Source organism: Haliotis rubra, unplaced genomic scaffold (genome assembly GCF_003918875.1).
Source record: "Haliotis rubra isolate DU_JTF1 unplaced genomic scaffold, ASM391887v1 Scf73, whole genome shotgun sequence".
NCBI lineage: Eukaryota > Metazoa > Mollusca > Gastropoda > Lepetellida > Haliotidae > Haliotis > Haliotis rubra.
Window position 1 is genome coordinate 2,644,464 of NW_025767446.1, and position 16,861 is coordinate 2,661,324.

The following is a 16,861-nucleotide window of genomic DNA, read 5'->3' on the forward strand; positions in this document are numbered from 1 at the left end:
AGTATGACAGTATGCCATTTTATCATTGAATAACGAAGGCAACATCTGTTGTAAATGAATGTTTTTTCTGCAAAGATTTTAATTTAAATAAAGAAAATCACAAAAACTTCATATATGTTCTTTACCCAATATAAGGATTCTCATAAAAAATATTGCAATTGTTTGAAAAGTGATAAACCGGTAATACCGTGCAGTCCTATTCATAGACATACTGATTAGACACACACTTGTGATTCATTTTTGAAACATTACATGGAAAAATACTGGCAATGCGTTTCTTTTTCTATTTTTTACTATTATATATTTGATTAAACATTTTAAAAAATCTGTTAACTGTGTTATGGTATGTGCCACAATATTTCTTGAAGACTAAATGTGTAAGAATTGTAAATAACAGTAATACGAACAAGAGATAAACAAACATGAATATTTAATATATTATCTAAATATGTATAATATTACTGCAATGTTTTCATGTTTGAATAATTATTATAGTGCTGCAATATTTTCACCGTTTTCCTTAAAGTATGTCTTTTAAAACCAATTTAGGTATAAATATCAGAGTGATGAAAGCCTACAAAGAAAATCTCAAGGAAACCATCTTGAAAAATGGTGGCAATCTTAGATTGTTGAGTGGCCAAAGATCTTTGTTGAGTAAACGTACCAGTTTTGGTCCTTTAACATCTAAAACTTTAAGGACCACAAACATTTAATATAGACAAGAGTTACGAAAAAACTACCAAAATCGTAATTTGATCTTACCATATTCAGATAAAACCATAGATACACTGACCTGAGGTCTCAGTTCCTTCCATATACTTTGATTGCTATGTGTGGCATTTTAGTGCACACTTGGGCAGGTGGGTAGCCTAGTAGTTAAAGTGTTCGTTCATAAGTCCCCAGATTCAGGTTAGACTCACCACGCACGTCAGTCTGTGAAGTCAATTTCTGGTATTCCCTACAATGATATTGCTTGAATATTGCTGAAAGCAGCATCCAATTGAACTCAATCACTCGCTGAAATGGCCTTTGGATAGTGGGGTGTAGTTTTTACCTGACACACTGTAATGTAACTGAAATATGCTGCAAGATGGGATTAAAACCAGCTGCATCATTCTTATCATGGTTTAATGATACAGCAATACAGTATTGTATTGTGATATGAGGCTCCTGATACAATACTTGATTTACACCTCCTGTATCGCAATACATATGATACATGATGTCACAAGTTACATTGATGTAAAATATGTCAATAGTAACAGAAACTGATCGAGAACAAGTTTATTCTCTAGTAGTTCTTGGTTGGCTATAAACAGCAGAAATGTCACAGTGTCTCTAAGCTTATATGTTTCTCCTTCATGATATCATATCTTTGCGAGGCGGTGGGGTAGCCTTGTGGTTAAAGCGTTGGCTCGTCACGCCGAAGACCCGGGTGTTCGAATCCCCACATGGGTACAATGTGTGAAGCCCATTTCTGGTGTCCCCTGCCGTGATGTTGCTGGAATATTGCTAAAAGCGGCGTAAAACCAAACTCAGTCAGTCAGTCATATCTTTGCTGCCTGGAAGTACAGGTCTGTCATTTGCCTGCAAAGATGAAGAGGATTATGAACGATATGAATCGTATTGCTCCCTTGTCAGGATACGTATCATATTGCATCCTCATGACATGATTACACCTCTGCTAAATATGTTATATTTGTTATATTTTCTTCCCAAACAACTCTAGGTAAGAAGAGCAAAAGCAAAGTGAACTCTACACCATATGATGGGCTGTTGGTATCACAGCTTCTGGCTCAGAAAGGAAAGGTGAAACCACCGATGAATCACACCCACAAGCACACCAAATCAAAGGGTGATGGTTCACAGAATCCCACAGATGGACCTGCATCTAAGTCGTCAAATAATGTCACTACTGTTTCTAATGCTGTACCAAAGATGTTTGAAAATAAGTCAGTTCCTTGCAAATCTCAAGCTTTGCAACAGTTACAACAAGTAAATAAGCTCAACAACTCCGTTGGCAACATAATGCCAGATCCAGCTGATGACCTTGGCCCGATAACGTGCCAAGTCCCGGCCAAACTGGACTTCAGCAAAGAAGGCTTCCTGGAGGATCAGAAGAATAGGCTTCAGACGTCTATGGCCGGACATAGTGTTGGTCAGACAATCTTCCATCAAGGGTCTGTGTCCCCTCAAGCTCCTTTTAGTCAAGAACAGCTGAAGCACCAGTTGTTGATGCAACAGTCTGCTTCTCCATGTGCTCCCACTGCCAGTCCCTCTTTAGTCAATTCTGTTCCAAACCACATGTACGGACCAAATGTTCCTCAACACTTCCAGTGCCAGTTGCCTATGAATATGCAGCAGAATTCTGGAAACATAATGTTCCAGACTCTAATGCATGTGCAGAATCCACAAGCCCAAAGATTTACGAACCCTCCTGTGTTTGAACAAGCCAACATGCAAGGCAATCATTTGCAGGTTGGATCCCAACCAAATCTCATGATCAACCAGGGCTATCCTCATTTAGGTAATCTGACCTGGCTGGACCCAGGGAAACCAAAGGCCAAGAGGCCTAGAAGCAAGAAGGATAAACAGAAGTTGAACAGCATTCTCGACAGGACGTCTCCTTGTCCGAATGTTGATGTCCGACACATACCTCAGGAAGCATCAAAGAATCCATCCAGCATCAACACTAGTGTATCATTCATGGAAAATCCAGCAGCATTTCTTGCTCAACAAACAGCTCTTGTTCATAGTTCATTAAGTTCCACAAAGACAGACATGTCTCAACCAAGTCCACGGACACCACAACCTTCTGTATCCTCCCCTCCAAGTGTATCCACCTCAATTCAAAATAAGACTGTACCTGTAACCACAGCTTCTTCACCAGCATCTGAACCCTCGGAAGAGGTACCAGACAAAGTATTGCCATCTAAAACATGTAGTATTAGTGTACCATCTGCAACATCCAGTACATCAACTGGCACTGTGACTACTGCTAAAACCCCAGGATTGTTGAAAGTTGATGACAGTGCAAACTGTGATAGATCAGATACACCTGCTATAGAAAAATTGAATGTTTCTGAGAAAGAAGCTAGTGCATCTGAACAGTGTTGTGATGACAAAACCAGATCAAGTCCTGCCAGCAATGCCACTCTACCTACAGATGCCAAAGCGAACTCTTTAGAATCAAGTGAGACTAAGGACTCAGATTGTATCAGTGAAAATAACATAACTAACAGCACTAAGCCAAATGTTTCACATCAGAGCCAAACACCTGTAAGTAGCAATGCCACAATTGTCACTCTAGCTTCCACTGTCTCCGCACCAGACCCATCCACTACTGCTACAAATTTGGTAATGCCAAACGAAATTTCTGAACTGATAGCTGCTAATAATCTGAACCTCAATGCTGTTCAACAAGCTTTAAGTCAGCAAGGACCAGGGGAGTTTCCTGCCAGCACACTACTGTCCGCTGCAGCAAGAGCACAGGGCTCTCAGCAAAACCCACTTAATGTTCTACTAGGCCAGCCAATGCAAGTCAGCCCTTCTTTGCAAGTTCCTACTGGGCAGGAAACTGCCCCACCAGCTGCCATTCCTGACATCATGAACAAAGCAGGCATTAACACGTTAGATCAGTTGAATTTATCTCTACAACAGCAAGGAGGTGGAACTCTCATGCTTCCTCAGAACCCAAATATTTTGGCAGGTGCTCTTCCTGGGGGTTATATCAATACACTGAATGGTCCTACTGTGCAAGGATTACCTCTCAACATGTTCCTCCCTGTTAACCAACCGATAGGCAATTCCACAGGTTTAAATCCTGCTCAAAACGTATTGATTGGTCTTGATCCTAAGTCAGGTGCCAATTCACAAACTTCAAAACAGGCCACAACAACAGGTAGAGTTTCAGGAGTAGAGACTACTAAGGGTTTGGATGGCTTTAATGGACCTGCTGTGAACTTCCCTACACTATTTGCAAATGTTCCTGGTGGCCCGAGTACTATTGGTGCTAACATGAAACTTTCAACAACATCTTCCTCAAATGCATCCCAAGTTTCTGCTGGTGTCAATGCTTCTTTGCTAAATAATCAGTTCCCATATGTCACCATGAACACTCCTATGCCTCCGATGTCTCTTCCCCCTTGTAACCAATGTCACAAACAGCCTATCACAAGTGATCCCAGCAGTTGGTGTTCCTCAAACTGTTCTGAATCAGCAACCTGTTACGTCGCTCATCAGCACTGTGACTGTCCCAACATTAAACAATTCCGTTGTTATTACAAACCAAATACCCTCAATGCATACCTCCCAGACTGGGACACAGAACATTGCATTTATGGGAGTACAACAACCTCAAGGGGGTGAGTCTGAAACCAATGCAAATGTAGGCACAGCTGAAGATGTCAACAGTGTTGGCAGTTCTATGGCCAGTAATGAAACAGTGTGTGTAAGTGAAAGTGGCCAAGCTAATGTTCCAAAGCTTGAGGCAGCCCATCAGGGCGTGGAGACTCTCATGAACAAACTTGTCAGTCCGACAAATGAAGTCATAGAACAAATGAATAATAACACAGGTCAGGTTGTGCTTCTACCAAATCCAAATATTCCCTTGCTTCAGCTGTATGGAGCTAATCCATTGTTACCAGCACCTGGGATAGATAAGTTTGGTTTGAATAGCATGCAGCAAGTCATGCTGCATGGGACAATGATTGATCCTCAGCTGTGCCAAGGCCAGGCAGCTGTTGGAGGAGGTCTCAATCTCCTCCAGATGCAACAGATGTGGAACAATGCTGGCAACGGCAACATGACCAATCTGAATGCAATACAACTTCAACAGCTGCAGGCACTTCAGCTGCAACTTCTGCTGCAACAGATCCAGGGAATGCAATCCCTTGTCAACCAAATCCAGCTCCAAGGTGCTGCTCAACAGACCCTGAATCCGGATGGAACCATACCAACTCAAGAAGTACCCAATGTGGGAGAAGTGGAAGAGGAAGTGAAGGTTGAGGTGAAAGAAGAAGAGGATGATGAGGAGGATGATGTGGACACCCAGGATGCAGATTTGAGTCCTTCAGGGGAATGTGAATTCAAAAGTGAATGTGATCAAAATGTAAGCAAGAATTTCTCTCCGGAACAACCTGTTAATGATAATGATGTGGGTTATGGCGTAAAAGATTCAGTTGATAATGAGGTTTCTCAAGAGTCCAAAGCTGTATGTGATGCAACAGGTGCTGGTGCAAATGACATTACCTGTTCGAAGTCTGAAGATGGGGACAGTTTACCTGAGACATCACAGACTAAGAAAGATCAGGAATTTGGAGTTAGTGAGAATTCAAGAAGTGACAGTGATAAACAGTCATGGCATAATACTGACTCTGACGATGTATCCTCATCAACTTTGTCTGTGTCTGATTCAGCAGGTGAACAAAAATCATGTGACTCTAACTTGTTGGACTCCTCTAAAACTGGTACAGCTTTGAGAACAAATCCACAAAAAGCATCATTAGGAGAAGCAGAACCTCCTTCGGGGTCAAATGCAGTAATGGGTCGTGGTTCATCCAGCAGTGTACTGGATGGGTCCGCAGCCACAGCTTCAGATCTGCCCCATGCCAACCACAATGGGCCGGAGGAGGACTTGTGTGATGATACTGATTCACTGGATGATGATATGTCTCTCGATGACCTGCGGAGGGGGTTGAAACGAGCCAGGACGGATGATGAGACGGATGTGGACTCCACGAGTATTGACAGTGAGTACTTTGTTCAGATTTGTTTATGATTAAGATATGCGTATTTGAATTGTGATGAAAAACCGGAGACTGATTCAACGATGATGTGGATGTATAAAGATAACAAGTACTCTCTTTGTTCTTATCAGTAATGGTTTCAATATCAAATTCTTCACCATATCTTACCAACAAATTCTGTACTTTTTAAAATGGTATACGCAGACAGCAATTTATGTGGTTATTGTAATAATCAACGTGAAACAGTTGATCAACTGTTTTGGTATTGCAACCATGTGAGTTCCCCTGGACACAATTTGAAAAATGGGTCAACTAGAAAGCCGATTTATCCATTCAACTTAACAAGAAAGATATGCTTCTTGGCTCTCTGCTACCAAATTTTGAACCAATAAATCTTTTAATAATTGTATGCAAACAATTTATTTTCTAAAAAGAACATACAAAAAAAACTAATAAATTTTAAAATGATTCAGGAAGAGCTCACATGCTTTTATTACTTCACAAAATCGAAAACCAAGTTACTAAATTCTGGTCATCTTGTCACCTATTTTTTATATAGATAATTTATATACATGTGCAACTATGTACAAATGCAAGAAAAATAAAGAAATTGTAGAAAAAATAATAATAATATTTTGAGATGTACTTTGGGGGAAAATGTTACATTGTTTCAAAGGAATATTATAAATAGAGGTGTCATGATACTATTACTCCTGATATGTTTCCATTCATTGTTTACCATACCATGCATTTTGCTATACTTCATTTGCAGCAAGTCTGCCTGCAGTTTTGTATTGCCAAAGACTTAGACATTGTCTTAAAGGCTTGAATTGCCATATAGCTGGAATATTGCTGAGTGTGACATAAAAGTTAACTCGCTCACTTAAAGGCTTGAAACATCCTGAACATGTGATCTCATATTTGAAGGAAAAGTGTCTCTTTCAGTCAGTACTTTCTTAGGATAACATTTTATAAATTCTATTCTATTATTACCAATGAATGGGTGAGTGTATAGAATGATATAGAATGAAAATGTTAACTAGCACAGGCTTAAAATATGAAATGAAACCCTTCATTGCCATTGTCATGTGACTCTTTCTGCAGACTTTGATGAAGAGTCTATTGACGGCATGGTGTCTGAAGGCTACCTTCAGAACTTCTCCACAGGAGATGTTGTATGGGGTCAGATCCGAGGTTTCCCACTATGGCCTGGCAAGCTGGTTCCAGAAAGTGCTGCTGAGGGAATTGAACTGAACCCTTCCTTAGAGGACCGGGCAGATGCTGTGAGTGATCCAACAGTTGATAGTTAGGCCATTACATAATATTAACTAGGCATTGATCTGAAACCGTCTTCAAAGGACCAAGCAGACACCGTGAGTTATCCAACAGTTGATAGTTAGGCCATTCCATAATTGAACAAGATTCCAAAATTGATGATGTGTACGTACTTTGAAAACTGATGGACCATATAACTTCTAATGATTGTATCTTAAATGAAAGTTTTACCAGGAATAATATGTTCTGACATTGGTTGCTGCGAATAACCTTGCGTTGGTGTTACCTACTAATCAGTTTAGGTTTTGAATGAAATTTTGAATGTGATTAAAAATATATATTACAAACATTTAGTCCTAATGTATACGTAGCACTGTTATTTTGCAGCGAGTGTAATATCGAGACTGACTTTGATACTTCTGTATGCATTTGACATGCTGTTTCCAGTGTTGGATACTGGTGATAATGTCTAAATGAGAAAAGTAACTCCCATTTTACACAGAGTGTTTTTGGGAAGACATCTGACATTATACGCAATATAATGTTTTCTTGGATGGTGGGGTAGCCTAGTGGTTAAAAGCATTCACTCGTCACGCCAAAGACCCTGGTTCGATTCCCCACATGGGTATACTTTGTGAAGCCCATTTCTGGTGTCCACCGCCGTGATATTACTGAAATATTGCTAAAAAGAGAGTAAAACTTCACTCACTCATTGAAATTTATTGCCAGATTGGACATTTGTAAACCTCAAACAAGCATGAACTAAAATAGTGTCTCATAAAGTCTCACATGTGGCTGTCATGAGATGCTGTGGCACATTATCTGTGATCCAGTAGTAATGATCCAATAGTGAAGGTCCATCATGGTCCACTGTGAAGATGAAAGTTATTTAGAAAATGGCTCCCATAAGTCAGGGAAGGACAAAGTGTGCGATGTTGTTACTTGATTTGATGTGGCTCACTCAGTCACCTAAGGGGGCGGTGGGGTAGCCTAATGGTTAAAGCGTTGGCTCGTCACGCCGAAGACCCGGGTTCGATTCCCCACGTGGGTACAATGTGTGAAGCCCATTTCTGGTGTCCCCTGCCGTGATGTTGCTGGAATATTGCTAAAAGCGGCGTAAAACCAAACTCAGTCAGTCAGTCAGTCACCTAAGTGTTGTTTGTGTCGTCCAGGTACTGGTCATGTGGTATGGGGATCATACATTTACTCGAGTTGAGCCGCAGAGACTCAAGACGTGGCGTGAAGGAATGGTTGCTCATCACAAAACGAGGAGGAAATACCGCAGGTACTGTGTATATGCTTTGGAACTGTGTTATCATATAGAGGCAAAAGAGGACAGTGTTTATTCCCAAATCACAGGGGATGATTACTGCAGCTCTTTCATGCCCCTCAGCTATCTCACCCATCCTTGGCTGTATCCAACAGTGTTTGCCATGACGAGAAAAACCTGCGTATTTGACGTCCAAATTATCTCAAATACGTAGTAAATGTTGAAGCTTGCGTCATTGTTGACGCAATGCTACTGGGCCCTTAGTTCAGATACTCTAAACTTCTAAAACTAAATGTTTGCCAGTTAACTGCTCAGTGCTGATTAAATACCTGACCTGCCTTTGGATGTTTTTTGTTGTTATTAAACAATCACAGTTGATGTCTTGATGAAAGTTCCAAACTGAAGTTGACTTCCAAAACATGTCCATGATTCCCTCTCATGACACTAAGGAGTCATGATGACTCCTAAATTTTCATGCCTAGGGCAAACACTGATCCCATCTCATCATATTTATCATACCCTATTAGTACCGTTGATTTCTGACTGAGAGTTATCTCCCTTGTTTTCTCCAGTATTTGTTATGGAGCTGTGGGATATCATCTAATTATTCTGTATTCTGTGGCCTGTTTTTTTTCCCGCCTTGTCCTACCAAGATGATGACACCATTAGCCTCTGTCACTGTAGTTAGGTCCCAGACTCCATGAAGATCCAGAGTAGACCTGGTCCTCAGCAAGCCATGATGATCAGGTTCTACTTTGGTTGACGATATCATGGTATTCCGGCTGATATATGCTAATGACATTGATCTCCATACCTTTTGATTTATGACAAACATGGGTTGCTTAAAATTCATTTTAACCCGGATCTTCACAGATATGACCTGCTTATGACTCTTGATTGGACTATTTGTTCTTGTGGGCTAATATGTGATGCCCGCTTCACTCTGGGCTTACCTTATGATGCAGCTGATCTTTCACAAATAAACACACAAACAAACCTTAACAACTGTCCATTGTAAACAAATTAGTTTATGAAGTACTATTTTTATTCTGATGTTTTCCAGAGGTAGGAAGATGAACTCCCATCTCGAGGCGGCTATCCAGGAGGCTGTCAAGGACATCAAGGACATGCCTGTAGTGAACTCGGACACAGCCACATTGAAACCGTCGGTCAAGGGGCGTGCGACAAAGAAGAGGAAGGCTTGACGCCTCAATGATTACTCCAGTACACAGTCAAACCTTGAAGAGAGCCTGCATTCACTGAATGTTTTTGTGGTTGGATAGTGCACATTCAGTCCAGGGAGAAAGTACAAGAGCGATGTATAATAAATATCATCATGACATTCTATGGACAGGGATTATTTATGTCCAGGCAGTACGGGAATTTACTTTCCTGATTGATGTGATGTCTGTTCATCAGTGAGAAACCATGTTTGAAACATTTTGAACTCTTGAGAACACTGTATTATGCTGGTTTGAAAAATTATATCTAAGTTCATTATGGCATCAACACAAATAAGATTCTAATCATAACAGTTTATAAGAACTACGTTATATATCAGGTTATAAGTAATAGAAAATTGAGAGTGTAAATTGCATCAATTTTGAAAATACTGCTTGTCATTTTATTCATAGAGTGTAATGATATCTTGCACAAGTTACTGATCTTGTTCGTCTTTCCCACAATTTCTTTTCTTGACATCAAGGGTTTGGATGACTGCCAATTGATCAATTGATTGAGGTTCACTTCTGAGCTGTATTTCACTCTAGACATGTGATACGGCAAAGGGCGAGCATACAATAATGGTGGCCATCCACAACTGGTGGCAAGACTGCACAGGGCAAGCATTATACAATTATTGACTTCTAGTGAGGTTGATCCAATCATTTATCGACCTTGGACATGTGATATTCACCGAGGCGAAACCAAAGCTGAGGTGAATATCACATGACCAAGGTCGATACATCATTGGATCAACCGAACTGAAGTCAATAATTGTTTTATTATATGACAAAAGTACTGAATACCTGTTCTTGTGTCACATAGCATACCACTGATGGCGTTGCACATGACCCAGAGGTGCATCCATTTTGATACAGATGGGACGTAACTCTAAACCAACACAGTCACACGGACGAAGCGATGCCTATTGCTTCCTTATCTGGAACAGCTGGAATATCCCAAATCTATTTTTAACCACGGGAGGTTCTTGGATTGTTATATCAACTTCTCGCGATGTGGCGAGGTTGACATCGCTTAGCGTCAAAGCTGTCATGTGACCAAGTGGGCCAATCAGCAGGACGGAAATCTACCCGTCATATAATAAGCAATAACGGTGGTCATCCACAACTGGTGGCAAGACTATGAGATTTATTCTGGAGGAAAAATCAGAAAGGTGCATTCATTTGTTAATGGTGATTCCACTATGAAGGGGATGTGCCTATTTGAGAGGTACCTGGCATGTACCAGGCAAGAGAAAATTCATAAACTTACTGACTGTTGCACCTCCATGTCCTGCCACCTACACCATGTGTTGCAGTAATGAGAGTTACGGCCCTTTGGTATGTCATTCCTGGTTGCCCAGTCATTTTAAGTTGTAACATGGCAACACCTGATAAATATCTGTTAAGTCTTGGAGCATAAATTCACTAAATTCAGAGAGTGAGTTGAGACATTTTTGTCAATTTGATGGCAATTATATTTATTTTAACCCTAAAGTTGAAATAAACAAATTCTGTCAACCAGCTAAAACATAGTTCACAGAATCACATATCTTGGGTCCATCAAGTTAAGTCAAGGATAGAGTCAAACTGGGGTCATATTGAGTTTCACACTGAGGTCGTGTTATCAATAAACAGACCTTACAAAATTGAATTCCATCTATATTTGGAGTTCCTTGTAAAGATGGTTTGACTGATCAGATATGAAGATGAGTTTCTCAGAGTGTCATGGTAAGGCAATATTATCGATGATTGGACCCTAAGACAATGATGTCTTTGTCAATATTTTGATGAAAGGACTTCAAGTAACAAAGGTTTCAATGTACAGGAATAGGTTGGTATGGTAGAGTGGTGGCATGGATAGCGGTTTGGTGTGATCTATTGTGTGATCTATTGTGTAACCCTGTGTGGCTTCCACAGCAGCCATGAAATCATCAGTTCTGATTGGTGGCGATTTCTTTGTTGCAAGGATTGTGAAGTGAGGCAGTTGAATGACTTCAAAACAAGACTACTTTCATGCGTGCAGGTTTGCAATACTTATGTCAGTGTTGGTGTCGGGATCAGTCAAGACAGTCTCATGCTGCTCTTTGCATAAATATTTTACGAATTTATTCAAATGTAAGTCATACAAGGATTGGTTTTCTGTTCTGTCAGTGTCTACAAAGATTTGGTGTGTTCTTGGAGCAGGGTCGTGTTAATCTGAGAAATTGTTCATTCAGTCTGAAAGTTGTGATAGTTGTTAGGTCTGTGTTAAAGTTATGATCTCTGTCACTGGGATTTCTTGATGAGGTCAATGATAAATTTCATTGGTGTTCAGGCCAGAATTGGTTTTATGCCCTAAAACAAACTGTGGAGAAGCAGAAGGTGTCTAAATCCTAGGACAGTTGATGAATGTTTCACTTCACATGAAGGTCATTTATTGGATGGTGTAAATTTTAGTTTCCGAGGAAAATTTATTTTTCTAAGACGAAACTGAGTTGTTACCCTCTCTGTATAGTGCTGTATCAGCGATACATGATCTGAAAAATTTGAAATGCACATAACATGCAAATTCTGTGTATGTTTTGTCAGTGTCATTGGGTGCAAAACTGCATAATGTAAACACAGGCAATATTGACATTTGTTTTCTGAATTGATGGACAGTTTAATGTTAGTATTTTGATGTTTAGTAATGTTCGATTGGTCTTGTGTTCATTTGTCAAGCACAGCTGCTGTGGATCAGGTAGTGTTTCCTGTGTCAGTGTGTCAGAGGGGAAATACAGATGGAACCTTAATCGGAGGCACAATGTTTGCTCTCACAAGCTGACTCACATAGATAAACAGGTCGAAGTAAAATAATGGCGATGCATATTTTATTAACAGTAATTGGATCCTCGGGTATATACTAATTTGAACAGGGCTCCATTCCAGAAGCCACTTTAACTCAAAGATGATTGTTACTGCCATATTTCAGCATAGACTACTGGTAATGACAATTGTAGCACTGAGATCGTTTCCTTAAACTGGCCCAGAGCTGCTAGTTTACCATATTATGTTTCTGAACATAACTATATATATTGACCAAGAAAAATGCATTAAAAAATGTTCTGCTACATGACAGATGAGGTTTAAGTACAAACCAAATTTCGAAATATCCTTTTTGCGTTAATGATATTTGACTGCCAAGTGATCAGGGTTTTCAAAGACAATAGATATATTCCCACATGAATGAATGGTCTAATGACAATATACAAACCAATTTTGATCAAGAAAAACTCAGTTGTATAATGTTCAGTTCTGTAGCCAATGCGAGTGAAGGGACTCTATTTTATGAAGTAGTCAAAGATATAACTGTTGTTGGCATTTACATGTGAGGTAGTGTATGTTTAGAAATGATCAATGCTTTGTATGAGGCCAGGATCATTGCCATCTTGTTTGTTATTGTTATGTTTTGGGAGGGAGAGTGGGCAGTATATTTGCGGACACACCTGTCCTCCGCCCTCAACCTCAGAGGTGTCTACATGTATTATGATGATTATTTCTTGAGCAATAGACGTACCTTCTTCATTTGTCGGTACTGCCAGAATCGGTGTCTGGCTATATAATCAGACTCGTTTGATGCATTTCTAAGACTTACTCCGTGCAAGAGAGATGATTTATTTTAACACTTTCATGCTTAATTTATTGTTACTGAATTTGTGACTGATATTGTCTTCATTACAAACAGGAAACTAATGGATGCAGCAAACCACATCCTTAACGTGTTCATGTGGAAACATTTACTTATGTTCCAATATTTTCCAACCAGACCCTCTGCGTGTTGTTCAGCCTGATGTACGTTTTCAGTTCTTGCTTCAAGGTTATTGTATGGCTTTGTGATGTGTCCAAATGTGCACAAGTGTTATTTATTTGTGATACTTCTTTTTGCATAATACCAGATTTACGTCAGTCCGATGGCTTATAAATTTTTGATAATTCTCTATACGCTTAATTGAAGGTTTGACTGTGAATTTACAGAATCAGAAACTCCGTCACAAACATATTACGTGAAATATATTATCACTCAAGAAATTTTTGCAAAAGGACATCTTTTGTCTCTTCCATTGCTAAGCATAGGGCATGTTTATATATCATATCTTTAGCTGTTAATTGTAATATGTTATATCAGAAGTAGCTGCACAGGGCTGGGCAACTCTAAACATTGCGCACATGTTCAGACACACGGGGAGTTCCGTGATCCCTCATCCTCACTGGTTTTAGCTGATTTCAACACACATATGAACACCTACTTAGGAAGAGGGGAGGGTTTGAGTTAAAGAGATATTTCTACTTCTGAAAGGTATAGGAACTGATGGTGTTGAATACGTCTCTGTGAATATTGAATTTGTTTTATGAACTTAAATATACAATATTGCTCTGTATTAAGGATATACATGTATTTGAAAATTTTGTTGTGGTTCGAACTTGATCCCTTATCTTGATTCCAGGAAGGAGTATCAAAGGAATTGGCAGAAATGAAACAATGGAGGGAACTCCTTAAGAACGTAACCCATCATCACAAAGTTATGTCAGAGTACATGTAGAGATATTTCAGGTTTCTAATTTGAAGTAGAGATTCTGAAAGAATAACATTTTGTTCATGATCAAGTTGAACTACAAAAATTCAAACTCTTCTTTGACATGAAATCTTTGACTGATAGGATCCTCTGATTTTGCCTCATTTGCGGTTTAGCATTTGTTGGTTATGTTAAGGGTGCAGGGGAGCCAGCTGTATTACCTTCCACATGTTGCTGACAAGAGTTGTCCCCCTTATAGCCAGCATCCTGTTATCATGGGTTTGAATCCCAGATTAGCAGTGTCATGATGGTGGGTTTGTCAGCACCATACCCATACTCGTTGGTTTCACCAAAGTTGTAACCGTAAAAACCATGGTTTAATTGGTCTTTCATGCCAAACTTGTCTTGTATACCTTGGTATGACTGAAATAGTTTTGGAAATGGCATTAACTTAACTAACTGGCTCTGATTTTTTCAAACTCAATACATACTGTTCTGCCGTTTATTCAGGTTTCATGGTTGCTATTAGGATCTGAATTGTTTGGGTTTTTCAGATTTAGCTTGAAATAGAGATTCAAAATTGCAGAATTTAGCATAATATTTAAACATGTGAACTGAACTGAGTAGATGATAATACGATTTTAATAGATATGCTATGAGATATCATTATTAACTTATAAATGAACAAATTGTATTGTTGCTTGTGTGAAGAAAAACATTGGAAGTGTTTTGTTGAAATTTCAATTTTATTCATTAAATATTTTATTTGTTGGCAATGTTGATGGCATTAATTTTTTCATTTTGAATTAACTCACTAAAAGTGTGTGGCATTTTTGAAGGTATTCACTTTGTGGTATTTTCTCTATTAAGTATTTGTTGATGTGTTCAAGATTACTGAGAATTTACTTTGTCGTAATACATTTATTATGTTCAAATTGACATAGGAAATATTCAGAGGTTAGATGTGATGTTCGCGTTTGACCTCAAGATACTGCTTCCAGCTGCTTGTGCTATTGTCTTTACTGTCAGTGCTATAGTTGTTACTGTGTGTTGTGCAGATTTAATTTAAGCTTGTTTGTTTAGAATCTCAGAATATTCTATGGTGTTCAATGTTGTGTGAAAAGTGCTTCAAAGGGAGACAACTGCCCGTTTTTACTGACCCATCTCTCACAATGCTTGCGAATGTCAAGATTGTGTTTATTGTGTCTGTGGTCAGATTCCGATGAGTTTGTGTTTGAGCATAGAGATATACACATATTTTATTTGTTGTTTTGTTAGACAATCTTTTTTTTTAATTGTACATAACCTTTTATCTCTAATGCTACACCAGTAGTTACAACTGACCCAGTTTTAATACTGATAAAAGTTGATTTCGTTTGTATATATTGATAATTAATATGATGTTTTGTACATAGTCAACCATTTTGTGCCATGTATGGATACAGAAGTATACTTATCTTAATGTTAAAAGTCCTCATGTGCTCAAAGCACACAACCGATGTCGTGTACAGAAAATTTGTATAATGTGATATCATGTTATTCAGTGTTTATTTACAGTCTTAATCACAGCTTAGTGAGAGTCATGTGACCAGGGTCATGTGACAGGATCAGATACCGAGGGAATCATCGTCATGCATATATTTCTGTGACTTGTTTATCAATAACCATTGAGACAGTATGCCACGGAAGAACTGTGAATCTACTGAAGCTATTGCCTGTCCTTCCCAGGCTGACACAAGCAATGATGGACAGATGTATTCCCATGTTTATCATACTCCCAATGTTCTGTATTAAACTTCAGTTTATTGTTCACACTCAGAGGTTCTGTCATCTGTCTCTCATTTGTAGTGGCTGCAGTCACCTGAAGTGCAGCTGTGAAGAGTTGCTTCCCCTGGGTACTCCAGAAAGTTATGATTGTGGGTCGAAACCCAGTTCACACTGTTATTATCCCCCGGCACGCGTTTTGCAGGGGGGATTAAAATGGACTCCATCCGTCTGTGCGTCCGTGCACATTTGTCTTTTCTGGAGCAGAACTTTAAAACCGTTCGATATTTCTTCACCAAACTTGGCACATAGATAGATCTGGTGGTGAACTTGTGCCTTTTTGGTAGTTTTGGAATTCTGAATAAAATATTTTTGGCTTTTCCATGGGAACAAGTTTGACTTAGATTGAAATTGGTGGTAGTGCTCTTTTCCGGAGCAGAACTCTAAAACCGTTCAATGTTAGCAATTTTGAACTGGAGGGTGGGATGGGAGCAATTTTGTACATTTGAGGATTAAAATTAAAAGTCTGCTAAAAAATTATTGGGGGGGGGGAGAGTTGATTTTGAACAGGACATGCGGGATCACTTACTTAGGACAAATATTTTTATTTTTTTTCATGGAAATAGTACATGCTACTACATAAAAATAATTAATTATATCTCTCACACACACACACGCACACACACACACACACCTCAGCCATAAATTATGAATGGCCCCTAAGTGCAATAAATGAATGGGATGTTAACTTCCAATTCACCTCGTTTGTAGATGGGCTTTCCTCCAAAATCAAGCTCACATGTGACATTAGTGAGTGGGGAGTTGTTTTATTCTGCTTTTAGCAGTAGTCCAGGAATTTCATGGCAAAGGACAAAAGAAATTGGCCTCACACAGTGTGGAGAATCAAAGGTCTTCTGCCACTAGGCTATCCCACCAGTTTCCAAAGTGACGTTGAAACAAACGCACACATTCAGAATGTTTGTTTATGATCACAAAGTTTAATTCTCCACATTGCAATTTACTGCAATGTCTGAAGTCATTTCTGACTCG

The 16,861-nt window shown here is 39.2% G+C and overlaps 1 protein-coding gene across 1 annotated transcript in view; it reads left to right on the forward strand.

Moving 5' to 3' along the window:
- The window catches only part of LOC124259631 (methyl-CpG-binding domain protein 5-like), a 34,207-nt gene extending 23,237 nt beyond the window's left edge, over positions 1–10,970 (forward strand). The window contains 5 exon segments of the mRNA XM_046693800.1: positions 1,730–4,140; positions 4,142–5,750; positions 6,852–7,030; positions 8,195–8,307; positions 9,356–10,970. Coding sequence (XP_046549756.1) covers positions 1,730–4,140; positions 4,142–5,750; positions 6,852–7,030; positions 8,195–8,307; positions 9,356–9,497 — 4,454 coding nt within the window. The 3' untranslated portion in view covers positions 9,498–10,970.
- The last annotated feature ends 5,891 nt before the right edge of the window (positions 10,971–16,861 follow it).